Source organism: Melozone crissalis, unplaced genomic scaffold (assembly GCF_028551555.1).
Source record: "Melozone crissalis strain CALT ecotype California unplaced genomic scaffold, PUWL_Pcris_2 ptg000110l_1, whole genome shotgun sequence".
In the NCBI taxonomy this organism is placed as follows: Eukaryota; Metazoa; Chordata; class Aves; order Passeriformes; family Passerellidae; genus Melozone; species Melozone crissalis.
The window spans coordinates 1,438,623-1,466,106 of NW_026535887.1; the positions used below are offsets into that span (position 1 = coordinate 1,438,623).

A 27,484-nucleotide genomic window follows, 5' to 3' on the forward strand; every position below is an offset into this window, starting at 1 on the left:
ATCCCTGGAAGGGCTCAAGGCCAGGCTGGGGAGGGCTTGGAACAAGCTGGTGTAGTGGAAGGTGTCCTTGCCCATGGAAGGCAGGTCAGAGTGAGATGATCTTTAAGGCTTTTCGGTCCCATCCAAACCAACCCTTTCTGTGATTCTGTGACATGTGGGAACAGCCACCTTACCCTTTCCATTTAAGATGTGAGGCTTATTCCCTGGGACATGCTTTGTCAAACAGAGTAACCTTTCCACCATAGAGATTGGACAACTTGTCCTCCAGCTGCCCCAGCGTGATTGTCTCCACCTCATTCTTGTCATTTTCAGCAATGGCCCCCCAAGCACTTGTGGGCTCTGTGCCCACCATGCAGCAGGCAGCTGACCAGATGTGGCTGGGCTTGTTCACCCTCCCTTTGGCAATGTGAATGTTCCCAGGCACAGCACCCGTGATCACATAGGTGGTTGTACAGTCCTTGGTATGTTGGGGCATTGTTTTAGACAGGTAGACGTTCCACTGGCCCTTGTTGAGACTGCTGTCCTGGGGCACTACGTTGGTCAGGGTGAAGGTAGCCATCTTGCTATCTTGATTCTCCATGTGGTCACTGGGATTCAAATGGCCAAAGTCCAAATCCTTCTGTCCTTCGTAGTCCTCAAGGACAGCCTGGCTCTCTTCGATTTCTTCTAAGGTGAAACGATGCTGATCAATGAGGTCTGATTCTCTTTTCATCTCTTTAAGATTTACATTCTTATCTATGAGCTGGACAGGAAAAAAGAAAGAGGTGTTAGAACGGGGAATGGAGTAATGGAGAAGATTTCCCTGAAGCAGAAGTCTCTGATGGTCAAGGTCCCATTTTTTGTCATCTCAGTGTAGGAAAATGTATGAATCTGACAGAAATGATACACATGACCCTCCCACATGAACAGAAAAGCTTTAAAGAACGAGTAGCTCAGAACATAACTGCTCTCAGTTTGAGGTCTAACTTTTTTGTCCCAGTCTGCAGTCTGTGCTGGGAGCATGGATACTTGCATGAGAAAAGGAGCATTTCCCACTCCTAGGATTGAAAGGTGATTTTGGTGGGACATCATCTCCCCTGCCAAATCTGCTTCCCTTTCCTCCTGTCTCCACAGCCCAAAACTGCCCAGGGCTCTCCCTGGATCCCCTCACACCACACTGTGACTCTGTGATTCTGTAATGTTATGTGGGGTTGCTACAGGTGTAGCCCAGTCCTGGAACACCAGAGGTTGCCTCCTGTAACCACATACACAGGGAGATGTGTCAGGAAATCAGTCCTATAGCTTAGATTTCCTGGGAGTGCTACAGTTCATTGAAGGATGAACAGTTTTGCTCAGTAAGAAAGAAGATCTCAATGTGAATGGAATCTGTTACAGCAGTGCTGAGAATATGTCTCAGAGCTGAGTTGGGCCAGGGAGAATTTTCTGCAGCATCACTGCAAAGAAGTTACATTTGATCAGCCTCTGATCATTTGGGGCCTCTAAACTGAAAGCAGTCCTGTGGAAATGCAATAGTCCAAAAATTACCCGGGAGAAAGATGATAAAGTCAAAGGTATTTTGGGTGGCCTGGGTCCAAGGTCCAGGAAAAGTGGTAATTCAAATGCTGCAGCTCATCTCTGAGTGGCTGGAGGGTGAGGTGTATAAGAGGGACACTCACCTGAGGCTCAACCATCCACCACTCTGGAGGTTCCTTGCCATCTCCAGGCTCATACTTGTAAGCAGAGTACACTGGAATTCTCCTGTCTCTGTCGTACAGGGTGGCATAGTGATACGAGTTCCTGAAGCGCTGACAGATCCAGGCTGGGTTCTGTGGGTTCAGGGCATTATTTGGAGGGGTCTCCGAATAGAAGAACTGAGGACAACTCGCAAAGGGTGTCACCACCTCGCTGTATCCCAGCCAGAGGCAGCTGGCCAACACCTGCAGCAGCAGCAGCCCCAGCATGGTGGCAGGATTTCAGTGAAGGGCTCTTGCTCCCCTGGAAGGCAAATGCAGAGGGACACTCAGCTTGGAGAGAGCAGGTCATGGCCTGGACCCTTTTGGTGTAGGGGGACAGAGCTGGCAGAGCAGGGGATTGTGAGAGACCAGGAAAGGAGTAATTTATGTTCTCCTGCATATGGAAAAATCACAAGGATGACAAGGCTGAAACCAAAAACAGGGTTTAGATGCCCAGAGGAGGCAGCAGTGGGAGCACTCAGCCTGTAGGAGGAAGGAGCCAAACTCACCAGGACTGCAATCAGCTCTCACAGCAAAGGGATCTTGCAACTGAGGCACAGTCCTGGGACAAGGTCACCTTTGCCCACCTCCCTCCTGCTCTCAGCACCTTCCCACAGCACACACCTGCAGCTGGGCACGGACTCTGCTCAGCCCCCTGCCATGCTGGGCTGGGCTTTAATCTCATGGGCCATTGGGCAGGCCAAGAACAGCAATGCTGCACTGCCTACAGCTCTCTGGCCCCATCCAGGTTCACACAGACACTCAGCTCTTCCAGTCAGACCCAACACTGAACCCCAAATCATCCACCTGGGCTCCTGCCTCTCAGCTGACATGGGGCCATGCATGTCCTGCTGCTCACCCTGCATTTCCACGTTATCCAAGCCCAGACTCTGAACTTGCAGACACATGGAGGGAGCAAATGAAGGGGCCAAGCAGATGGCAGCAGCAAGCATGAGGGATAACACCTCTATCTTATCAGCACAGTGGCTGCTGCAAGGCAAGCCCTGAGGGGCAGCTCTTGCCCTGGTTGCTTGGGATTCCTGCTGATGCCCATCTTCAGCTTTGCTGATTGATTTCCCTGGACAGTCAAAGGCACCATTGCAGGAATTTCTTGGACCTGTTTTTTCTTTCTCAGGGCTGATGTGATTTTCAGCAGGCAGTAAGATCATTCATTTATGAGAAACCTGCTGAAAAGCTCCCTGGGATGCTGGCAACCACATGAGGAGCTTTGTCTCCTTTCAGAGGCAGCACAGGTTTGGGAGAGCAGGGATGCTTCCATTTGCATTGCCAGACACTCATTGGACAGATTTAATATCATCAGCATTTGGGATAAGGCAGCTGGGACAGGCAGTTCAAAGGGCTCCTGGCACACAAAGCTGCCACAGCCTCTAAAGCACAAAGCCCACCTTGGGCTGGCCAGGGGCTGAGCTCAGCACTGCTGAAGGCTTCACAGGTCATCTTGCACATTTGCCCTTGTCTTGTTCTTCTCCCTGCCCCTCATCTCTCCCTTTTCACTGGATTCAGGATGCTGAGCTGCACACAGCCCTGCTCTGACCCAAGATATCTGCTCCTTTTCCTCTTGTTCAGCCCTGGATCAGGAATGTGGTGACCAATGAGCTGCAAACTGAGAACTGCAACTACCAGTCGGGAATTTTTGCAGTACTCTGCAGAGCATGCCCAAAGCTGCCCCAAATCAAGGAGAGAAGGGTCTGAAAAGTCCTTCTGCATGACCCACTCCATGAGACTGAAAGAGATCTAACTAAGATAATATCTAATATAACAGATTCATAGAAAACAGCCTACTGTGAGAAAGAGCAGCACAGGATTCTGCTCGCAGCCCCAAAGTGGCAGAGAAGTCTCAAATGCCTCTGCTGCAGTGTCACACTCTCTGGGTTTATATGCTCTCCAGGAAGTGACAGTGGTTGGATTTCGCAAGAAGCTTTTTGAGTAAATTTTCCTGGGAATTTAGACCACACCTGTGTTTGTCCCGAGGTTTTTTGCAAGGTTATGGGTGCAGTTTTAATACTCAATAATCTCCCCCTTCCTTCTTGTTCTACAGTTTTGATATTAATTTTTAGGTGAGTCTGCTTGAATTTTTTCCCAAAACATTCCTTCTGTCTGTACCCTCCTGACTGACAGAAAACAACAAAGTCCTGCAAAATTCAGAGCATGCATAAGCTCTGACTCCTCCTTGGAGCTCAGCAGCTCCAGCCTAGCCTTTGTCCATATATATATTTTTTTCAGAAAGTCAGGAGAGATTTTTAATATTGGAATCAATGGTGAGGAGGGAGAAAGAGCTTACCTTGGTGTAGAGTCTCAGAACAGGCAGCTGGACTGTTCCTTCTGTCTTCTCCTACGAGAAAGAAGTGTTTGAATCCTCAGGAGTGCCACTGCAATATATACCCTTTCAAAAATTTGCCCCTTGTTATAAACAAGGAATTCTAAAGAATAGAGAAGTTTTCTATTTTTATTCAGGGGATATTTTCACACACACCCTGAAATGTGCTGACTGTTGTTTGTTATAGTTTCCCCAGAATTTCTCCCAAATTTGCTGCCTTGCAGCATGGCATGTCAGGATCAGTTAACTATACACCCAGTTATAAAGTTGCCCTTTTTAGTAAACAGTGAATTCCACAGAAAAGAGAAGTTTTCTATTTTTATTTACAGAGTTTGTTCACACCCACTCAGAAAGATGCTGACATTGCTTTAGTTTCCTCAGAATTTCTCCCAAATTTGCTGCCTTGTAGCATGGCATATCAGGGTCAGCTAACAGGGTCTGGTGGGTTCCTTGATCCTTTCATCAATCCCACCAGCTGCAGCGGCTGCTGCTCCAGCACCTACACGTGTTTCTGCTCCCAACAGAACAGCTCTGCTGACGCTGGATGGACTGGCCTGACTCTGATACACTCAGATATTCACAATCTGTCCTTCTGCAGCCTCCCTGAACATCATTGCCATGGCCAGGCTACAAATATTCTCTTGCCTGGTTGCCATGGCTGTGTGAGAGCTCCATCCCAGCGGCCTGGGAAGCAGAAGGCTCTGGGGATACCTTGGAGCACCTGCCAGTACTTGAGGAGTCTACAGGAGAGCTGGAGACAGACTCTGCACATGGGCTTGGAGCTGAGAGGTGTGCTGGGTTCAGAGTTAATGTTTTTGTCAGTGGCAGGTGTGGGGCTGTGTTTTGGAGTTGTGCTGAACACAGAATTGATAAGACAGAGATGTTTCTGGTATTGCTGGGCAGAGCTTTCACAGAGGCAAGGCCTTTTGTGCTTTCTGTACTGCCAGACTTGTGAGGAGGCTGGGGGTACTTGGGAGTTGGGTGGAGACACAGCCAGGACAGGTGAGCCCAATTGACCAGAGCATATTCCAGAGCATGTGACATCATGCTGAGGATATAACATCAGGGGAAGGAGGAGGAAGGAGGAGAAGAATGGAGTGGTGGGTTTTGTCTTCTGAGGTAGTTGTTAGGTGGGATGGGGCCCTGCTCCCCTGGAGGTGGCTGAACACCTTTCTATCCATGGGAAATGGTGAAGGAAATCCTTGATGTGCTTTGCTTGTGTGCTCAGCTTTTGCTTTCCCTTTTAAACTGTCTCTATCTCCACCCAGGAGTTTTCCAGCTTTTCCCCTTCCAGTTCTCTCCGTGATCCTGATGGTCAGGGAGGGAGGGAGAGGCTGCATGGGACGTGGCTGCAGGCTGGGGTTAAACCACAGCATTGGACCAAGCTGAAAGGGTTTGAAATGCAAGAAATGTTGGTTTAGACTGGATATTAAGAAGACATTTTTGACTGTGGGGTGGTGAAACCCAAGCCGAGGTTGCCCACAGAAGCTGAGACTGCCCCATGCCTGCAAGTGTCCATGGCCAGGTTGAACCAGGCTTGGAGCAGCCTGGGATAGTGGAAGGTTTCCCTGCCTATGGGAGGGCATGGAAGTAGGCTGGTCGTTAAGGTCCTTTCCAACCCCAAATATTCTGTCATTCAATGACCATTCATTCATTTAAAGCTAAACTGGACTCATTTTCTTCCATTTTCAAAAGTCCAGGAATAATAGAATGATGAGTTGGTTGTTACCACCATAAATGTCCAGAAGAAGTGTGTTAGACCAAAGTTTGTTTAAACATGCTGGTTGAGTCCTGTGGTTTCTTTTGTCTCTGTTAACCTGTGGCTAATGTCTTAAACAAACTGGGGTTTAGCCAGCATTAGGGAGAAGGCCAAGAAGAAGCAGATCTGGTGGAGGTGGGGTAAATTCCTCCTTTCTGATGGGGCCCAACTGACAGAACAAAGCAGGGCCCAACAGTGGTCACATAATTAGAAGGGGCCATAAACCATCAAAGGCCACCAAAGTGTCCCCCAACTTCACAGTGCTGCATGACCCAGTGTACAACACCGCCCAGGGGAAAAGTGGGGCAACCCCACATAATCCTGAATTCACAGAACCTACTGAACTCTTCAATGCAAAGGCTTCAACCCCCAAAGGATCGTCCAACTTTGGGACATCAAAGTTGGGAGTTTTGTTCCTGGATCAATGGAGGTATCTTATAAGAGATGTTGGCACCCTGGCCCACTTTGTCCATGCTACTCACAGGAGAATAACTGGTGCCTGATGCTGACACTTGTGTGGGTGTTATGGCATCCTCTGCTTGCATTTGCAAACTCAGTGTCCTGCAAGGATGCTCTGGACACTGTCACTTTACTGGTGAAAGTAGAAATTTCACTGAGAAGCAACTTGTGATTTATACAAGATGTGACCCTGCAATCCAGCACTGCAGCAAATCCCTTTTATTGCAAGCTCTTGCAAACTCCATGATGGGGCACACATGGATCTTTGACAAGCATTGTATACAATTCCCCAAATCAGTTTCCCCTCAATCTGCAGAAAAGCTTCAGAAGCAGAGCAGAACATGAAGGTGTCCAAGGAGTGCAACACAGGAATTCAGCTTTGGCTGCTCCAAGCTCTCTATGGATCTGATGCCAAAGCCCGCCTGTCTGATACAACAGCTGCTGCTCCCAAGGTGCACTTTCAAAAGCAAGCAAACAAAAGTATGTGCGAGGATCCCAGAATCACTGAATTGTGTTTTGGAGGGACTACTCAGGACCTTCTAGTCCACACTCCAGGCTGCAGCAGGATCAGTTAGAGCAGGTTGTCCAGAATCATGTATTGTTGGGCTTTGGGGATCTCCAGACATGGAGATCTCCAGACAGGATCTCTGGACACCCTGAGGCGCCCTGGTGCCACAGCCTGGCTAAGGAGGGGAGGGACAAGTCAGCTGCACATTCTTGGGGACAGCTGAGGAGGAGAGGACTCGTTCCTCAGAGCTCTCTCCTGACATGGGCAGCAAAGCAAAGCAGCTGGAGGCTCTGCCCACATCTTTGTGCCTTTGAGCAGAGCAGGAGGTGCCCTGAGGGACAGAGCTGGAAACACAGCAGAGAAGGAAGCAGCACAGACTCTGACCAGGACATTTGTCCCCCTCTACCCTGCTCTGCTCAGACCCCACCTGCAGTGCTGCCTCCAGCCGTGTGCCCACAGCACAAGAAGGATGGAAAGCTGTTGGAGTGGAGTCCAGTGCAGGCCATGAAGGTGCTGCAAGGGCTGGGGTGTGTCTGCTCTGGGGTGAGGGAGAGAGAGCTGAGGATGTTCAGCCTGGAGGAGACTGCTGAGAGTGCAGTGCCTCAAGGGTCTCCAAGAGGGCTGGAGAGGGTCTTTGGACAAGGGTACGGAGTGACAGGACAGGAGAGAATGGTTTCACACCGATGGAGGGCAGGGTTAGATGGGATATTATAAAGCAGTAAATTACAGTGAGCAGGCTGTGGTACGAGTAAAAGTTACCCAGAGCTGTTTTGACTGCCCCATGTCTGGAGGGGTTCAAGACCAGGCTGGGGAGGGCTTGGAACAAGCTGGTGTAGTGGAAGGTGTCCCTGCCCATGGAAGGCAGGTCAGAATGAGATGATCTTTAAGGTTTTAAGGTCCCATCCAAACCAACCCATTCTGTGATTGTGTGATTCGATGACAGAATGGAAAATCCACCTAACCCTTTCCATTGAGGAAGTGAGGCCTATTTCTGGGAACAGGCATTTTTGAACAGAGTAACCTTTTCACCGTAGAGCTCAGTCAACCTCTTCTCCAGATCCTCCAGGCTGAGCTGCTCTACCTTTTTTTTGCTCTTGTTCTCAGCGATGGCCCCCCAGGCATCTTTGGGCTTTTCATCTCCCAGGCAGCAGGCAGCTGACCAGATGTGGCTGGGTCTGTTCACCCTGTTACTGGATTCGTTCTCTTTCTCAGGCACAGCACCCGTGATCACGTAGGTGGTTGTACAGCCCTGGGTCTTTTTGGGCATTATTTTAGACTCGTAGGCCATCCACTTGCCCTTGTTGAGACTGCTGTCCTGGGGCACTACGTTGGTGAGGGTGAAGGTAGCAATCTTGCTCTCTTTAGTGAACTGATGGCCACTGGGGCTCAAATGGCCACAGTCCAAATCCTTCAGTCCTTTGTAGTCATCATTAATAGCTTGGCTCTCTTTGATTTGATCTAAGGTGAAGGAGTGATTATGTATGAGGTTCATCTCACTTGTCATCTCTTTAAGATTATTATCACCTATAAGCTGGACAGGGAAAGAAAAAGTGGTGTTAGAATAGGGAATGGGAGTAATGGAGAAAATTTCCCTGGAGCAGAAGTCTCTGATGGTCAAGATACCATTTTTTGTCATCTCAGTGTTGAAAAATGTATGAATCTGAGATAAATCATACACATGCCCCCTCCTGCATGAATACAAGAGCTTTAAAGAGCAAGCAGCTCAGAATCTGACTGCTCTCAGTTTGACTTGTGACCTTTGTGATCCAGCCTGCAGTCTGTGCTGGGAGCATGGATACTTGCATGAGACAAGGAGCATTTCCCACTCCTAGGACAGAAAGGTGACTTTGGTGGGACATCATCTCCCCTGCCAAATCTGCTTCCCTTTCCTCCTGTCTCCACAGCCCAAATCTGCCCAGGGCTCTCCCTGGATCCCCTCACACCACACTGTCATTCTGTGATTCTATGGTTCTGTGATTTTATGTGTTGTTGCTACAAGTGTACCCCAGTCCTGGACCACCAGAGATTGCCTCCTGTAACCCCATACACAGGGAGATGTGATAGGAAATCAGTCCCGGAGCTGAGCTATCCATGGGAGGGCTGCAGTTCATTGAAGGATGAACAGTTTTGCTCAGTAAGCAAAAAGATCTCAGTGTGAATGGAATCTGTTACAGCAGTGCTGGGAATGTGTCCCAGAGCTGATCTGGGCCAGGGAGCATTTTCTGCAGCATTGCTGAAAATAGGTTACAAATGATCAGACTTTGAGAGGCGCCTTTAATCCCAAAAGAGTCCTGGGGAAACTAAATACTCCAAAAATGCCTCTGGAGAAAGTTAAAAATATATCAAAGATTTTTTGGGTGTCTGGGGTCCAAGGTCCAGGAGGAAAATGCCAGGTTGGACAGGGCTTGGAGCATGCTGGTCTGTCCTAGGTTGACTATAGGATGCTTTTATCCCCAATCATTTTGTTCTGTTTATGCTGAATAAGAAGTTTTGCACCTTTAAGCCTTGTTCCAAAGAATGAAGGGAGAGAGAAGAAGCAGCAGTTTGTTTTCAGGCACTGCACTCACTCCTCCACATTTCTGCTCCTGGCCTGTGCTCTCTGCGGACAGACAGACAGCGGGACAGAGCTCTGCTTTCCTTTTATTTAGTTTAGCTAGCTGAGGCAAAGAAGTTCCCTGGACTGTGGATTTTTTTGCTTTTTCTTTGGACCTTTACAAACCTGCTCTGGACTGAACACCAGAGGAACACCAGCAGCTCCCACCGGGCCGGGCCTGGGCTGTGGCATTTCCAGCACAGGAGGGACTGCTAAGAGCCTGAGTGAGCTGAACTGCAACCCAGGGAGGGACTTTTCTGGGTTTGTCACCTCTTTTGGAGCAGCAAGTGGTTTAATTGTTTAATATTGTTCAGCTTTTATTGTTTAATAAATAGTTTTTTTCCACTTTTCTCCAAGGAGGTATTTTCTCCCGGACAGGTTGAAGAAGGGGCCAATTGAATCTGCTTTCCTAGAGGAGCCCCTTTGGGGGTTCTCTCCAAAATTTGCCCTGAACCAGGACATGGTCTAACAGCAAGTGGCCTGGCCCATGCAGGGGAGTTGGACTGAGATGGTCTTTAAGGTTCCTTCCAACACCAACCATTCTATGATTCCTCAAAAAGAGAGAATGTGGAGGCTGCAGTAGTGCAAGACCAGATTAGGTGCTTGAGTTCCTATGCATAAAATGAAATTATTATTTTTTTTCATAATTTCAACATCTTTTGGTTCATCTTTAGGCAAACATATTTAGCCTTCCTTTGGAGCAGGGCATGTGGTTTCCCCCTCTGGGTCACGTTCCCCATAGCTGTCCTGCTACTCTGTCCTTACCAATGACAGGAATTGCTTCCTTTTCTCTTCTGCAATTGGCCTGGCCTGTTCTCCCGAGGTTTGTCTGAAGGACATTTGTGAGGCCTCTAGAGCTTGTGGAGTTCTATCTGTCTGCTGGATCATTCTGGACCAAGCCTGAGCCAAAGGTGCTCAGGGGTCACTGCCCATGGATGGAGATCACACCCTTCTCAATGGACCAACACTGATGCTCCTCTGTGGAGAGCCTGGGGGGCCATTCCCTGGTTTAGGGAAACACAAGAAACTTCCCCCAAAAAGTTGTTAGACCCCGTTGGCTCCTTCCCCGGTTCCTATGTCCGTTCCTATGCCCCTGAGTCACATCTCCCTATTCCCTCATTGGCCCTCATCTTTCAACTGCCCTGAGGCCAAGCTGACCCCCAGGTCCCTTGGCAGACCAAAATTTTCACCGTGTATGTGTGGGACCTGAACATCAGCCCGCTCGGCTGAATAAAACACCTGTCCATTTTATGCAAAGGCCCTTTAGGCTTCCTTACCCTAGACTATGCTAGCAGCAATTCAGCTTGCTACACTCCTCACATCTCACTGCTTGAAATGTACCTCCAAAAATCCCTCCCCAGTTAACAAGATCCTCTCATCTCCAGTGCCATTTTCCCTGAGGCTTTGTCCCGGGGCCATCTCACCCCTTCTGAGTTTCTCCTCACTTCTCTCACACCAATCATAAAGCCTGTTTGACTCTTCACTGGGAGCAGAGAAGCTCTGCCAGGGATGCAGAACAGCTCAGGGCAAAGTGGGGATCAGAGCCCAGCAGGACTGTTGGTCCCTCAAGTTTTACCTCTCCTGGATGCCTTTTCCCCATCACTTGGTCAGCCAGCAGAGCAGGGCACAGGGAGGGGAAGCATTTGACTTTTTCATGTCATGCCAAGTAATGTGATTGGCTGTTCCTGTCAGGTGAAGGCAGAGAGCTGGGCACCTTTGGGATGTGATTCATCTCATGCTCCTGCTGATGTCTCAGGTGCACCAGAGGAACCATGTGGTGCAGGTGTTTGAAGTTCAATGAGGACATTCCCATCTGTGTGTCCATTTGCATGTGTGTATTGGGGTGTTAGGAAGTACAAGTGGTAATTTAAATGCTGTGGCACATGTCTGAGTGCCTGGAGGGTGAAGTGTGTAAGAGGGGCACTCACCTGAGGCTCAACAAGCCAGTACCCTGGAGGTCTCTTGTCAGGTCCAGGTTCATATTTGTAAGCAGAGTACACTGGAATTCTCCTGTCTCTGTCGTACAGGGTGGCATAGTGATACGAGTTCCTGAAGCGCTGACAGATCCGGGCTGGGTTATTTGGGTTCAGGGCATCATTTGGGGGGATCCCATCATAGAAAAACTGAGGACAGCTATCAAAGGAGTTCACCACCTCGCTGTGTCCCAGCCAGAGGCAGCTGGCCAACACCTGCAGCAGCAGCAGCCCCAGCATGGTGGCAGGATTTCAGTGAAGGGCTCTTGCTCCCCTGGAAGGCAAATGCAGAGGGACACTCAGCTTGGAGAGAGCAGGTCATGGCCTGGAGCCTTTTGCTGCAGGGGAAGAGAGCTGGCAGAGCAGGGGATTGTGAGAGACCAGGAAAGGAGTCATTTCTGTCCTACTGCATATGGAAAAATCATGAGGGTAATAACAGTAGAACCAAAAACAGGGTTTAGATGCCAAGAGGAGGCAGCAGTGGGAGCACTCAGCCTGTAGGAGGAAGGAGCCAAACCCACCAGGACTGCAATCAGCTCTCACAGCAAAGGGATCTTGCAACTGAGGCACAGTCCTGGGACAAGGTCACCTTTGCCCACCTCCCTCCTGCTCTCAGCACCTTCCCACAGCACACACCTGCAGCTGGGCACGGACTCTGCTCAGCCCCCTGCCATGCTGGGCTGGGCTTTAATCTCATGGGCCATTGGGCAGGCCAAGAACAGCAATGCTGCACTGCCTACAGCTCTCTGGCCCCATCCAGGTTCACACAGACACTCAGCTCTTCCAGTCAGACCCAATATTGAACCCCAAATCATCCACCTGGTCTCCTGCCTCTCAGCTGACATGGGGCCATGCATGTCCTGCTGCTCACCTTGCATTTCCACGTTATCCAACCCCAGACTCTGAACTTGCAGACACATGGAGGGAGCAAATGAAGGGGCCAAGCAGATGGCAGCAGCAAGCATGAGGGATAACATATCTATCTTATCAGCACAGTGGCTGCTGCAAGGCAAGCCCTGAGGGGCAGCTCTTGCCCTGGTTGCTTGGGATTCCTGCTGATGCCCATCTTCAGCTTTGCTGATTGATTTCCCTGGACAGTCAAAGGCACTATTGCAGGAATTTCTTGGACAGCAACCTGTCCTGTTTTGTCTTTCTCAGTGCTGATGTGATTTTCAGCAGTCATTAAGGTCATTCCTTTAAGAGAAAACTGCTGAAAAGCTCCCTGGGATGCTGGCAAGCAAGCAAGGGGCTTTGTCTCCTTTCAGAGGCAGCACATGTTTGGGAGAGCAGGGATGCTTCCATTTGCATTGCCAGACCCTCATTGGACAGATTTAATATCATCAGCATTTGGGATAAGGCAGCTGGGACAGGCAGTTCAAAGGGTTCCTGGCACACAAAGCTGCCACAGCCTCTAAAGCACAAAGCCCACCTTGGGCTGGCCAGGGGCTGAGCTCAGCACTGCTGAAGGCTTGACAAGTCACCTTGCACATTTGCCCTTGTCTTGTTCTTCTCCCTGCCCCTCATCTCTCCATTTCCACTGGATTCAGGATGCTGAGCTGCACACAGCCCTGCTCTGACCCAAGATATCTGCTCCTTTTCCTCTTGTTCAGCCCTGGATCAGGAATGTGGTGACCAATGAGCTGCAAACTGAGAACTGCAACTACAAGTCGGAATTTTTACAGTACTCTCCAGAGCATGCCCAAAGCTGCCCTAAATCAAGGAGAGAAGGGTCTGAAAAGTCCATCTGCATGACCCACTCCTGGAGATTAAAATAGATCTAACAAAGGTAAAATCTAATATAACAGATTCACAGCCTACCGTGAGAAGGAGTGGCACAGGATTCTGCTCGCAGCCCCAAAGTGGCAGAGGAGTCTCAAATGCCTCTGCTGCAGTCTCACACTCTCTGGGTTTATATGCTCTCCAGGAAGTGACAGTTGGATTTCGCAAGAAGCTTTTTGAGTAACTTTTCCTGGGAATTTAGACCACACCTGTGTTAATCCAGAGGTTTTTTGCAAGGTCATGGGTGGAGTTTCAGTACTGAATAGTCTCCCCCATCCTTCTTATTCAACCGTTTGTTAGATTTCAGATTAAATTAAAAGTTGTTAATTTTCAGGTGAGCTGGCTTGAGTTTCTTTCCCAAATCACTTCCTCTGTCCTTGCCCTCCTGAATGACAGAAAATACTCAAGTCCTACAAAACTCGTTGTATGCATAAGCTCTGACTGCTCCTTAGAGTTCAGCAATTCCAGCCCAGTGTTTGCATATGTATATTCATTCCAAAACTCAGGAAAGAATTTGAATATTGGAGGCATTGTTGAGGAAGGAGCAAGAGCTTACCTTGAAGCAGGGTCCCAAAAGAGGCAGCTGAATCATTCCTTCTGTCTTCTCCCTGGAGAAAGGAGAGTTTGAATCCTCAGGAGTGCCACTGCAATATATATCCAGGCATAAATTTGCCCCTTGTTTCAAACAGGGAATTCCACAGAAAGGAGAAGTTTTCTATTTTTATTTACAGAGTTTGTTCATACTCCCCCTGAAAGTGGTTGACAGTTGTTTTAGTTTCCCCAGACTTTCTCTCAAATGTGCTGCCTTGCAGCATGGCATGTCAGGGTCAGCTAACAGGGTCTGGTGGGTTCCTTGATCCTTTCATCAATCCCACCAGCTGCAGCGGCTGCTGCTCCAGCACCTACACGTGTTTCTGCTCCCAACAGAACAGCTCTGCTGACATTGGATGGACTGGCCTGACTCTGATACACTCAGATATTCACAATCTGTCCTTCTGCAGCCTCCCTGAACATCATTGCCATGGCCAGGCTGCAAATATTCTCTTGCCTGGTTGCCATGGCTGTGTGAGAGCTCCATCCCAGCGGCCTGGGAAGGAGAAGGCTCTGGGGATACCTTGGAGCACCTGCCAGTACTTGAGGAGTCTACAGGAGAGCTGGAGACAGACTCTGCACACGGGCTTGGAGCTGAGAGGTGTGCTGGGTTTAGAGATAATGTTTTTGTCAGTGGCAGGTGTGGGGCTGTGTTTTGGAGTTGTGCTGAACACAGAGTTGATAACACAGAGATGTTTCTGGTATTGCTGGGCAGAGCTTTCACAGGCCAAGGCCTTTTGTGCTTTCTGTACTGCCAGACTGGCAAGGAGGCTGGGGGTATCTGGGAGGCTGGGAGGAGACACAACCAGGACAGGTGAGTCCAACTGACCAGAGGATATTCAAGAGCATGTGACATCATGCAGAGTGTATAAATGAGGGGAAGGAGGGGGCATTTGGAATGTTGAGTTTTGTAGCTGGATTTTGTCGCTTCCCAGGTAGCTGTTAGGTGGGATGGAGCCCTGCTCTCCTGGAGGTGGCTGTACACCTTTCTGTCCATGGAAAATGGTGAAGGAATTCCTTGATGTGCTTTGCTTGTGTGCTCAGCCTTTGCTTTCCCTGTTAAACTGTTTCTATCTCCATCCATGAGTTTTCCACCTTTTCCCCTTCCAGTTCTCTCCCTGATCATTGCGGTCAGGGAGGGAGGGGTTTTGTGGAACATGGCTGCTGGCTGGGGTTAAACCAAAGCACTGGGCCAAGCTGAAAGGGCTTGAAATGGAAGGAGTGTGGGTTTAGAAAGGATATTAAGAAGATATTTGTTACTGTGTGGTGGTGAAGCCCCAGCACAGGTTGCCCACAGAAGCTGAGACTGCCCCATGCCTGCAAGTGTCCATGGCCAGGCTGGCTGGGGCTTGGACGAGCCTGAGATACTGGAAGGTGTCCCTGCCTATGAGAGGACACGGATGTAAGCTGGTCATTAAGGTCCTTTCCAAGCCAAAACATTCTGTCATTCAATGACCATTCATTCACTCAAACTAAATTGGACAAATTTTCTTCTCTTTCCAAAAGTCCAGGAAAAACAGAATGACGAGTTGTTTGTTACAACCATAAGTGTCCAGAAGAAGTGTGTTAGACCAAAATTTATTTAACGATGCTGGTTGAGTCCTGTGGTTTCTTGTGTCTCAGTTAACCTGGCACTGATGTCTTAAACAAAGTGGGGTTTAGCCAGCATGAGGGAGAAGGCCAAGAAGAAGCAGATCTGGTGGAGGTGGGGTAAATTCCTCCTTTCTGATGGGGCCCAACTGACAGAACAAAGCAGGGCCCGACTGTGGTCACATCATTAGGAGGGGCCATAAACCATCAAAGAGCACCAAGGTGTCCCCGAACTACACAGTGCTGCCTGAGCAAGTGTAAAACCCCTCCCAGGGGAAAAGTGGGACACTGCCCCAGAGTCCTGAAATCAAAGAACCCATTGAATTCTTTCATGCAGCGCCCACAACTCCAAAGATCATAAAAGTTTGGGACGTCAAAGTTGGTGGTCTTGTTCCTGGATGAATGGAGGTATCTTGTAAGAGCTGTTGGCACCCTGGCACACTTGGTTCATGCCATTCACAGGAGAATGACTGGTGCCTGATGCTGACACTTGTGTGGCTCTTGTGGCATCCTCTGATTGCATTTGCACACCCAATGTCCTGCAAGGATGCTCTGGGCACTGTGACTTTACTGGTGAAAGTAGAAATTTCAGTGAGAAGCAGTTCGTGGTTTATACAAGACGTGGCCTTGCAATCCAGCACTGCAGCAAATCCCTTTTATTGCAAGCTCTTGCAAACTCCATGATGGGGCACACATTGATCTTTGACAAGCATTAAATACATTTCCCCAAATCAGTTTCCCCTCAATCTGCAGAAAAGCTTCAGAAGCAGAGCAGAGCATGAAGGTGTCGAAGGAGTACAACACACGAATTCAGCTTTGGCTGCTCCAAGCTCTCTATGGATCTGATCCCAGGCCTGCCTGTTTGATACAACAGCTGCTGCTCCCAAGGTGCACTTTCAAAAGCCACCAAACAAAAGCATGTGCCAGGATGACAGAATCACTGAATTGTTTTGTTTCAGAGGGAATTCTAAACATCTTCTAGTCCAGACTCCAGGCTGCAGCACGACCAGCTAGAGCAGGTTGTCCACAATGTTCTCTGCAGTATCTTCACGTGTGTGGCACAGCACTTGGGCAGCAGCATTCCTGAACACCTCCTGACCTGACCCCCGATGGTTCTTGGCTGATATTCCTGTGCCAAAGTGCTGTTGCACATCAGCAAGGGACATTTTGCCCAGGTACAGGAAGTGAGGACCTCATTGCAGGGGTCATTGCAGAAAGCCACCCAGATATACAACAGATAAGCAGTTCCTCAGAAATCAGAGTTGCAATTTTACAATGTAACCTCATAAAAGTTGCCAAACAGGGAAGTTTGTTTCCTGTATGGACTAAAGGATCTTTGCTTAGCTGCTCTCTCAAGCAAAGTTTAGAAGATATCACTGTCTTGATTCTCCTGTCTCCTTCTCTTTTGGGACGGCACATGGCAACATGTTCAGTCCACAGAATGTGAACCATTGGTGTTACTGGAAATGGGGTTAGCCAGCTGCCTGATCCAACCGTGAGGAGTGAAGTGGCTTGAGATCACAATGTCTCCTCACAATTCCCAGCAAAAATCTTTTTTCCCAAGTGAGAAAAATCCCTGTGACCCACTGGAGCCCACAGCTCTCCCCACAGATGGACAGACATAGAGCAAACAGCAAAATTACCCTGCCATGGCAGTGCAGCTGCACCTTCCCAGGGAACTCAGGTGCTTCCCACCCCACCATGGGCATGGAGCAGCTCTGGGCTCAGCAAAGGGCTCCATCCCTATTGCCCATTCACAGCAGGCTCAGCAGAAAGCAGAGGCAATGCCAGCTGAAAGGTGCCTGGCAGCATGCTTGTGGAGCTGGGGCAGCCCTGTGCTCAGCTCCAAGCTGGCTTCCTGGCAGAAGCACAGAATTATTTCTGTTGGAAAAGGCCTCTGGCATCGTGGAGTCCAACCTTGGACCAATCACACACTGCTCAAATGGCCCATAGCACTGAGTGCTATGCTAATCCAGGCTCCAGAGATTGGGATTTCACCACATCTTCAGACAGTCCATTCCAGTGTTGAATCACCCTTTAAGTGAAGAAATTCCTCCTGATGTGCCACCAGAATCTCCTCTGGTGCAGGTCGAGGCCTTGCCCTCTCATCGTCTCGCTGGTAGTCCAGCAGAAAATGCTGATGCCCAGCTGGCTACAGCCCCTTTTCAGGGAGCTGGAGAGAGAAATGATCTCTCAGAGCCCCCATGTCTGGGCTAAAGAACCCCAGCTGCCTCAGCTGCTCCTCTCAGGCCTTTCCCTGCAGGGCCTTCAGCAGCTCCATGGCCTTGCTCTGCACGGCCTGCAGAGGTGGCCTCGGCCCGTGGATCCAGCCTGTGCAGATCCCTCTGCAGAGCCTTCCTGCCCTCCAGCAGCTGAGTCTCCCTCCAGAGTTGGCACCATCTGTGATCTTGCTGAGTGTTCCCTGCATCCCCTCATCCAGATCATCAGGAAAGATCTTCAATGGGACCGGGCCCCACCCTGGTCCCTGGGGACAGCGCTTGTGGCCGGACGCCAGCTGCATGTGGCACTGCTCACCAAGGCTCTCTGGGCCTGGACATGCAGGCAGCTCCTGAGGCAGCCAGGAGAGCACCTCTCCAAGGCCTGGGCTGACAGCTTTTCCAGGAGAATGCCGTGGGAGACTGTGCCAGAGGCTTTGGTGAAGTCCAGGTAGACACTTCCACAGCAACCCCCCCTCATCCACTGGGGCAGTCATCTGGTCATCAAAGGAGATCAGGTTTGCTATTGTGTTGCTATTTTATTTTCTTAATTGTTAGAATTGGAATGAAATGCGCTGGAGTGTTTCTCGTGTTTGGTGTTCAGTGTTTATTAATTCTTATCTGTGTTACTGTCTTACAAAGTGTGATTTTTGTGAATTTTACGGGATTCAACTAACAAGATACAAACTGGCCCAGTATCTTTCTCAACCAAGTCTTTGAAGGCTAAAATAATGAATTGAGAAATGACAACTAAATTTTTTTTGATTTTTAATCCAGAATCTAATCACTCAAAGTCCACAATGCAGACTTTTCTAACCAATTACATCCTGCTCCCCAAACCCATGAGGAAGAAGGTGAAGAACAACCAGCCAGTGCCCAAAACCCTCCCTCTTGCTTTATATATATTGCTATATTCAAAAATGTTAAACCCGGTGTTTTTCACCCTTTGATATTACATACTTCTATTCAAATTACTTAGGTATAATTCCAGCGCTATCAATCAATTTTGGAAGCCTTCTCCAGGACTTCAGGTCAAATGCAGTGTGCCCTGGAGGGTTTGTGCCTTTCAGCAAAGAAAGTGTAAAATTCTCAGCATCCAGGCTTCCAACAGTTCTCTAGGCAAGACCTGTCTTTCCTAAAGCCCTGCTGGCTGGCTGGGACTGATGCCTTGGTTCTCCTGGATGTGTCCTGTGATCACACTCAGGACAATCTGCTCCAAAATCCTTCTCGGATGCAAGTTCAGGGGGACACGCCTGTAATTCCCCAGATTCTCCTTCCAGCCCTTCTTGTGGATGTGTGTCACAATTGCAAACTCCAGGCAGCTGGCACCTCCCCAGTGACCCGCCACTGATGGAAAGCAACAGTCCCCATGAATGAAATAAGGCAGAGTCCAAGCTGATCCTTTTCACTGTTGGGCTTCCCATGTATTTCCAAGCTTGCTGGGGATGGCAGGGCATTTCTGATTATTGCCAGGAGTGAAGGTCCTAGGAAGGGCCAGGGAAGTTGACAGAGGTGGCACAGATGGGGTTGGTGTGTTGGTTTTGCACAGCTGAGTTTTTGCGAGTGGGGAGGCCACATAGGTGTCTTCTGTGAGAAGCTGCTAGAAGCTTCCAGCATTGTCCAGCAAACCCAATCTGTGGTGGCTCTGTAGATGGACATGCTGCTGGCCACAGCTGGGCCAATTAGAGATGTTGGTGACACCTCTGCAATAACATATTTAAGAAGAAAATCAAAACCAAGTGGAGCGTGCAGTTTGAATTCCAGTCAGAGATTAGGAGGAGGTGAGAACATGTGAGGGAAACAACATGGAGACACCAAGGTCAATGGAGAAGGAGGAGGAGGAGGTGCTCCAGATGCTGGAGCCAAGATTCCTCTGTAGGCCATGGTGAAGCCGCTCTGCCCCTGCAACCACGGGGATCCACAGGGGATTCAGAGGTCCACACACAGGCCATGGGAGTCCAGGATATATTCAGAGATCCACCCACAGGCCAGTCTGGAGCAGGTGGATGCCTGGAGGAGGCTGTGATCCACTGGGAGACCTGGTGAAGAGAGGGGTCCCCTGCTCCCCTGCTGGAGCAGCCTGTCCTTGGACTGCACCCTATGGAAGGATGACCCAGGCCAGGGCAATTTGGGGAGGACTGTGTGCCTGTGGGAGGGCCTCCTGTTGCAGCAGTTTTGGTTGGACTGCTGCTAGTGAGAGTGGAGCCCCACTGGAGAAGTTCAAGGAGAACTGTCTCCCATGGGAGGGACCCTACGGTGCAGAAGGGGAGGGACTCCTCTCCCTGAGCATTGGAAGAGAACCTTGGGTGATGAACCGACCAAGCCCCCCTCACTCTGTCTGCCTGTGCTGTTGGTGGGAAGGAGGGAAAGGTTCAGGAAAGAAAAGGTGTTTTTAAAGGGCTATTTTACTTCTCATTATCCTCCTCTGATAGTGTCTGTAATAAACTCATTTTCTATCTCTAAGTTGAACAAGTTTTGCCCTTGGGAGTGTTTACTCTGAGTCCTTATCTCAACTCATAAATCTTTATTATTTTTGTTCTCTCCACTGTCCAGCTATGACAGGGGAGGCTGAGTGAGCAGCTTTTGTGGCTGCCTGGTCTTTGGCCAGTGTCAAACCACGACAGTTGTTCAAGCAGCCAGTGGCTCCAGAGCCTGGAAATTTGGGGCAGTGAGACATGGCACGAGGAATGGTGAGGATGAGTGTGGTCCCAAGCCCCAGCCAGTGTGCAGAGGTGGGTGAGCAAGTCAGAGGGAGCCTCAGCCTGAGGTACTGCAGAGGTGTCTGCAGAGGGGCCTCAGCCTGAAATCACTCTGATGCTTTCATCCCAGCAGGGGCTGTGTCAGCATTTGATCCCAGCAGAAAAAATCCATGCAGGCAGAGGACCTGGGAGGGCAGGAGCTGTCCAGCAAAGGCAGTGAGAGTGATGTGCTCACTTTGCTCTCCTAAAAGCAACATCTTGTCCCAGGGGTGTGTGCAGCCCTGCTGGCACAAGGCAGGGCTCTTGCTGCTGTGGCCATGGCAGCTGGAGGCAAGAGGAGCAGAACTGCATGGTGCTGCCAGGCCGTGCCCCGTGTCTGCCCTGGCACCTGGTGCCTGTGCTCAGGTGTGCAGAGCCCCCAGAGCTGCCCCTGGGGAATGGGCCTGGCCTCTGGCTGCTGGCCCAGCTGGGGGTGCCTGCTGCCCAGGATGCTGCAGCACATCAGCCAGCCCCAGTGGGGCTCTCCAAAGCTCAGGGCAGCTGCAGGGGCCCAGGGTGCAGCTCTTTATGCAGCTGAGGCAGGCCTGCAGCTCTGCTGGCTGTGGTCACAGCTGGGACACCAGCACACCTGGAGACACCTGCATGGGGCTGCCTCACTCTGCACCTCCACCAGAACCTGTGTTTTAGTGCAGCCCCCAAACAGGTTGGTCCTGGCTGAGCAGTGAGACCAAGCCGGACAATGAACAAAGGCTCCTGAGCTGAGATGTCCCAAGCTGGCAGCTCTGAAAGTGACACAGCTTGCATGAGCTGTTGGCACCCTGGCACACTTGGGTCATGCCACTCACAGGAGAATAACTGGTGTCTGATGCTGACACTGGTGTAGGTGTTGTGGCATCCTTTGATTGCATTTGCACACCCAATGTCCTGCAAGCATGCTCTGGGCACTGTCACTTTGCTGGTGGGTATATAAATTTCAGTGGGAAGCAAATTGTGGTTTATACAAGATGTGACCCTGCAATCCAGCACTGCAGCAAATCACGTTTATTGTAAGCTCTTGCAAACTCCATGATGGGGCACACATGGATCTTTGACAAGCATTGTATACAATTCTCCAAATCAGTTTCCCCTCAATCTGCAGAAAAGCTTCAGAAGCAGAGCAGAGCATGAAGGTGTCGAAGGAGTGCAGCACAGGAATTCAGCTTTGGCTGCTCCAGGCTCTCTATGGATCTGATGCCAAAGCCTGCCTGTCTGATACAACAGCTGCTGCTCTCAAGGTGCACTTTCAAAAGCAAGCAATCAAAAGCATGTGCCAGGATGACAGAATCACTGAATTGTTGTGTTTTGGAGGGACTTCTCAGCATCTTCTAGTCCACACTCCAGGCTGCAGCAGGATCAGCTAGAGCAGGTTGTCCAGAATCATGTATTGTTGGGGTTTGGGGATCTCCAGACATGGAGATCTCCAGACAGAATCTCTGGCCATGCTGAGGCGCCCTGGTGCCACAGCCTGGCTAAGGAGGGGAGGGACAAGTCAGCTGCACATTCTTGGGGACAGCTGAGGAGGAGAGGACTCGTTCCTCAGAGCTCTCTCCTGACACGGGCAGCAAAGCAAAGCAGCTGGAGGCTCTGCCCACATCTTTGTGCCTTTGAGCAGAGCAGGAGGTGCCCTGAGGGACAGAGCTGGAAACACAGCAGAGAAGGAAGCAGCACAGACTCTGACCAGGACATTTGTCCCCCTCTACCCTGCTCTGCTCAGACCCCACCTGCAGTGCTGCCTCCAGCCGTGGGCCCACAGCACAAGAAGGATGGAAAGCTGTTGGAGTGGAGTCCAGTGCAGGCCATGAAGGTGCTGCAAGGGCTGGGGTGTGTCTGCTCTGGGGTGAGGGTGAGAGAGCTGGGGATGTTCAGCTTGGAGAAGACTGCTGAGGATCCGGTACCTCAGGGATCTCCAAGAGGGCTGGAGAGGGTCTTTGGACAAGGGTATGGAGTCAGAGGACTGGAAGGAATGGTTTCACACTGATGGAGGGCAGGGTTAGATGGGATATTATAAAGCAGTGAATTACAGTGAGCAGGCTGTGGTACGAGTAAAAGTTACCCAGAGCTGTTTTGACTGCCCCATGTCTGGAAGGGTTCAAGGCCAGGCTGGGGAGGGCTTGGAACAAGCTGGTGTAGTGGAAGGTGTCCCTGCCCATGGAAGGCAGGTTAGAATGAGATGATCTTTAAGGTCCCATCCAAACCAACCCACTCTGTGATTTTGTGATTCTATGATATGTGGGAAAAGCCACCGAGGCTATTCTAATGATTATGCGAGGCTTTTTCCGAGGACATGCATTGTTGAACAGAGTAACAGTTCCACCATAGAGCTCAGTCAACCTGTCCTCCAGCTCCCCCAGGCTGAGCTCTTCCACCTGGTTCTTGTCATTCTCAGCAATGGCCCCCCAAGCCTTTGGGGGCTTTTTGTCCAACATACAGCAGGCAGCTGACCAGATGTGGCTGGGTCTGTTCACCCTCTCTTCAGATACGTAGGTGTTCCCACGCACAGCACCCGTGATCACGTAGGTGGTTTTACAGCGCTTGGTCATTTTTGGCATTGTTTTATGCACGTAAGCATTCCACTTGCCATTGTTGAGAGTGCTGTTCTGGGGCACTACGTTGGTGAAGGTGAAGGAAGCCATCTTGCTCTCTCTACTGAAGTGATGGCCACTGGGGCTCAAATGGCCACGGTCCAAATCCTTCAGTCCTTTGTAGTCGTCAGGAATAGCTTGGCTCTTTTTGATTTGGTCTAAGGTGAACTTTTTTTGTTCTATGAGGATCCAATCCCTGTCCATGTCTGGAAGATTATTTTTATCTAAGAGCTGGACAGGGAAAGAGAAAGAGGTGTTAGAATGGGGAATGGGAGTAATGGAGAAGATTTCCATGGAGTAAAATGCTCTGATGGTCAAGATCCCATTTTTTGTCATCAAAGTGTAGGAAAATGTATGAATCTGAGAGAAATCATACACATGACCCTCCCATATGAACAGAAAAGCTTTAAAGAACTAGCAGCTCAGAATCTGAGTGCTCTCAGTTTGATTTGTGACCTTTGTGATCCAGCCTGCAGCCTGTGCTGGGAGCATGGATGAATGCCTGAGACAAGGAGCATTTCCCACTCCTAGGATTGAAAGGTGACTTTGGTGATTCACCTCCCCTGCCAAATCTGCTTCCCTTTCCTCCTGTCTCCACAGCCCAAAACTGCCCAGGGCTCTCCCTGGATTCCCTCACACCACACTGTCATTCTGTGATTCTGTGATTTGATGTGGGGTTGCTACAAGTGTACCCCAGTCCTGGACCACCAGAGGTTGCCTCCTGTAATCCCATACACAGGAAGAAGTGTCAGGAAATCAGTCCTGGAGCTGAGGTTTCCCTGATAGCAGTGCAGTTCATTGAAGGATGAACAGTTTTGCTCAGCAACCAAAAAGATCTCAATGTGAATGGAATCTGTTACAGCAGTGCTGAGAATGTGTGCCAGAGCTGATCTGGGCCAGGGAGCATTTTCTACAGCATTGCTGAAAAGAAATTTCAAATGATCTGCCTCTGAGAGGGGCCTGTAATCCCTAAAGAGTCCTAGAGAAACTAAATACTCCAGAAATATCTAAGGAGAAAGTTAAAAATATCAAAGGTTTTTTGGGTGTCTGGGGTCCAAGCTCCAGGAGGAAAATGCCAGGTTGGAGAGAGCCTGGAGCAGGCTGGTCTAATGGCAAGTGGCCTGGCCCATGCACGGGAGTTGGACTGAGAGGGTCATTAAACCTTGTGTTCCTTCCAACACAAACCATTGTATGATATACCAAAAAGAGAGAATGTGGAGGCTGCAGTAATGCAAAGCCAGAGTAGTTGTTCAAGTTCCTTTGAAAATTAAGATGTAAAAGATTTTTTTTTAATAATTTCAACACCTTTTTGTTCATCTTTAGGGAAACATGTTTAGCCTTCCTCTGGTGTAGGGCATGGGGCTTCCTTCTTTGGTTCACCTTCCCCCATAGCTGCCCTGCTGCTCTGTCCTTACCAGTGACAGGAATTGCTTCTTTTTCTCTTCTACAATTGGCCTGGCCTGTTCTGCTGAGGTTTCTCTGAAGGACATTTGGGAGGGCTCTAGAGCTTGTGGAGTTCTGTCTGTCTGCTGGATCCTTCTGGACCAAGCCTGAGCCAAAGGTGCTCAGGGGTCACTGCCCATGGGTGAAGATCCCACCCTTGTGACTGGACCAACACTGACGCTCCACACTTTGCACTGCCCGAAATGTCCCTCCAGAAATCCCTGCCCAGTGAACCTGACCCCCTCATCTCCAGTGCCTTTTCCCATGAAGCTTTGTCCCGGGGCCATCTCACCCCTTCTGAGTTTCTCCTCACTTCTCTCACACCAATCACAAAGCCTGTTTGACACATCACTGGGAGCAGAGAAGCTCTGCCAGGAATGCAGAACAGTTCAGGGCAAAGTGGGGATCAGAGCCCAGCAGGACTGTTGGTCCCTCAAGTTTTGCCTCTCCTGGATGCCTTTTCCCCATCACTTGGTCAGCCAGCAGAGCAGGGCACAGGGAGGGGAAGCATTTGACTTTGTCATGTCATGCCAAGTAATGTGATTGGCTGTTCCTGTCAGGTGAAGGCAGAGAGCTGGGCACCTTTGGGATGTGATTCATCTCATGCTCCTGCTGATGTCTCAGGTGCATCAGAGGAACCATGTGGTGCAGGCGTTTGAAGTTCAATGAGGACATTCCCATCTGTGTGTCCATTTGCATGTGTGTATTGGGGTGTTAGGAAATAGAAGTGGTAATTTAAATGCTGGAGATCATCTCCAAGTGCCCGGAGAGTGATGCGATGTGTGTAAGAGGAACACTCACCTGAGGCTCAACCATCCACCACTCTGGAGGTTTCTTGGCATCTCCAGGCTCATATTTGTAAGCAGAGTACACTGGAATTCTCCCGTCTCTGTCGTACAGGGTGGCATAGTGATACGAGTTGTTGAAGCGCTGACAGATCCGGGCTGGGTTACGTGGATTGAGGGCATAATTTGGGGGGATCCCATCATAGAAAAACTGAGGACAGCTATCAAAGGAGTCCACCACCTCGCTGTGTCCCAGCCAGAGGCAGCTGGCCAACACCTGCAGCAGCAGCAGCAGCCCCAGCATGGTGGCAGGATTTCAGTGAAGGGCTCTTGCTCCCCTGGAAGGCAAATGCAGAGGGACACTCAGCTTGGAGAGAGCAGGTCATGGCCTGGAGCCTTTTGGTGTAGGGGGACAGAGCTGGCAGAGCAGGGGATTGTGAGAGACCAGGAAAGGAGTAATTTATGTTCTCCTGCATATGGAAAAATCACAAGGATGACAAGGCTGAAACCAAAAACAGGGTTTAGGTGCCCAGAGGAGGCAGCAGTGGGAGCACTCAGCCTGTAGGAGGAAGGAGCCAAACCCACCAGGACTGCAATCAGCTCTCACAGCAAAGGGATCTTGCAACTGAGGCACAGTCCTGGGACAAGGTCACCTTTGCCCACCTCCCTCCTGCTCTCAGCACCTTCCCACAGCACACACCTGCAGCTGGGCACGGACTCTGCTCAGCCCCCTGCCATGCTCAGCTGGGCTTTAATCTCATGGGCCATTGGGCAGGCCAAGAACAGCAATGCTGCACTGCCTACAGCTCTCTGGCCCCATCCAGGTTCACACAGACACTCAGCTCTTCCAGTCAGACCCAACACTGAACCCCAAATCATCCACCTGGGCTCCTGCCTCTCAGCTGACATGGGGCCATGCGTGTCCTGCTGCTCACCTTGCATTTCCACGTTATCCAAGCCCAGACTCTGAACTTGCAGACACATGGATGGAGCAAATGAAGGGGCCAAGCAGATGGCAGCAGCAAGCATGAGGGATAACACCTCTATCTTATCAGCACAGTGGCTGCTGCAAGGCAAGCCCTGAGGGACAGCTCTTGCCCTGGTTGCTTGGGATTCCTGCTGATGCCCATCTTCAGCTTTGCTGATTGATTTCCCTGGACAGTCAAAGGCACCATTGCAGGAATTTCTTGGACAGCCACCGGTCCTGTTTTGTCTTTCTCAGTGCTGATGTGATTTTCAGCAGGCAGTAAGATCATTCCTTTATGAGAAACCTGCTGAAAAGCTCCCTGGGATGATGGCAACCACACGAGGAGCTTTGTCTCTTTTCAGAGGCAGCACAGGTTTGGGAGAGCAGGGATGCTTCCATTTGCATTGCCAGACACTCATTGGACAGATTTAATATCATCAGCATTTGGGATAAGGCAGCTGGGACAGGCAGTTCAAAGGGCTCCTGGCACACAAAGCTGCCACAGCCTCTAAAGCACAAAGCCCACCTTGGGCTGGCCAGGGGCTGAGCTCAGCACTGCTGAAGGCTTCACAGGTCACCTTGCACATTTGCCCTTGTCTTGTTCTTCTCCCTGCCCCTCATCTCTCCATCTCCACTGGATTCAGGATGCTGAGCTGCACACAGCCCTGCTCTGACCCAAGATATCTGGCCCTTTTCCTCTTGTTCAGCCCTGCATCAGGAATGTGGTGACCAATGAGCTGGAAACTGAGAACTGCAACTACAAGTCGGAATTTTTACAGTACTCGGCAGAGCATGCCCAAAGCCGCCCCAAATCAAGCAGAGAAGGGTCTGAGAAGTCCTTCTGCATGATCCACTCCATGAGATTGAAATATCTCTAACTTAATATCTACTTTAACAGATTCATACAAAAGAAAGTACCGTGAGAAGGAGTGGCACAGGATTCTGCTCGCAGCCCCAAAGTGGCAGAGGAGTCTCAAATGCCTCTGCTGCAGTCTCAGACTTTCTGGATTTATATGCTTTCCAGGAAGAGGTAGTAGTTGGATTTCCCAAGAAGCCTTTAGAATAAATTTTCTAAGGTGTTCAGACCCCTTCTCTGTTTGTCTAGAGGTTTTTTGGAAGGTCATAGGTGAAGATTTAGTAGTCAATAATCTCGCCCTTCCTTCTTATTAAACAATTTGATGATAATTTTCAGGTGACCGTGCTTGATTTTCTTTCCCAAATCACTCCCTCCCTCCATACCCTCCTGACTGACAGAAAATACCAAAATGCTGCAAAATTCAATGCATTCATAAGCTCTGATTGCTCCTTGGAGCTCAGCAGCCTGGGTTTTGTCCATATAAATATTTATTTCAGAAAGTCAGGAAAGACTTAGAATATTGGAATCAATGGTGAGGAGGGAGAAAGAGCTTACCTTGGTGCAGAGTCTCAGAACAGGCAGCTGAACTGTTCCT

General features: G+C 49.9%; 2 protein-coding genes across 2 annotated transcripts; both read right to left on the bottom strand.

The window, feature by feature from the left end:
• Positions 1 to 128: 128 nt before the first annotated feature.
• LOC128947902 (endonuclease domain-containing 1 protein-like) lies at positions 129 to 27,484 on the bottom strand. Its single transcript, XM_054292418.1, has 4 exons — positions 27,445 to 27,484; positions 11,298 to 11,616; positions 7,734 to 8,307; positions 129 to 168 (listed from the first exon to the last, which is right to left on the bottom strand). The coding sequence occupies exons 2-3, from the start codon at positions 11,580 to 11,582 to the stop codon at positions 7,762 to 7,764; spliced, it is 831 nt and encodes a 276-aa protein (XP_054148393.1). The 5' UTR covers positions 11,583 to 11,616; positions 27,445 to 27,484; the 3' UTR covers positions 129 to 168; positions 7,734 to 7,761.
• LOC128947905 (endonuclease domain-containing 1 protein-like) lies at positions 197 to 4,066 on the bottom strand. The gene is made up of 3 exons (XM_054292421.1): positions 4,015 to 4,066; positions 1,650 to 1,974; positions 197 to 730 (listed from the first exon to the last, which is right to left on the bottom strand). The coding sequence occupies exons 2-3, from the start codon at positions 1,938 to 1,940 to the stop codon at positions 197 to 199; spliced, it is 825 nt and encodes a 274-aa protein (XP_054148396.1). The 5' UTR covers positions 1,941 to 1,974; positions 4,015 to 4,066.

What these genes read in the sequence shown, in the direction of transcription:
- LOC128947905 (XM_054292421.1), bottom strand. Translation starts at nt 1,940, where the DNA reads ATGCTGGGGCTGCTGCTGCTGCAGGTGTTGGCCAGCTGCCTCTGGCTG. An exon ending in TGGTTGAGCCTCAGGTGAGT is followed by an intron (nt 731 to 1,649) that starts GTCCCTCTTATA and finishes CTCATAGATAAG; the next exon opens with AATGTAAATCTTAAAGAGAT.
- LOC128947902 (XM_054292418.1), bottom strand. Translation starts at nt 11,582, where the DNA reads ATGCTGGGGCTGCTGCTGCTGCAGGTGTTGGCCAGCTGCCTCTGGCTG. An exon ending in ACTGGCTTGTTGAGCCTCAG is followed by an intron (nt 8,308 to 11,297) that starts GTGAGTGCCCCT and finishes TTCCCTGTCCAG; the next exon opens with CTTATAGGTGATAATAATCT.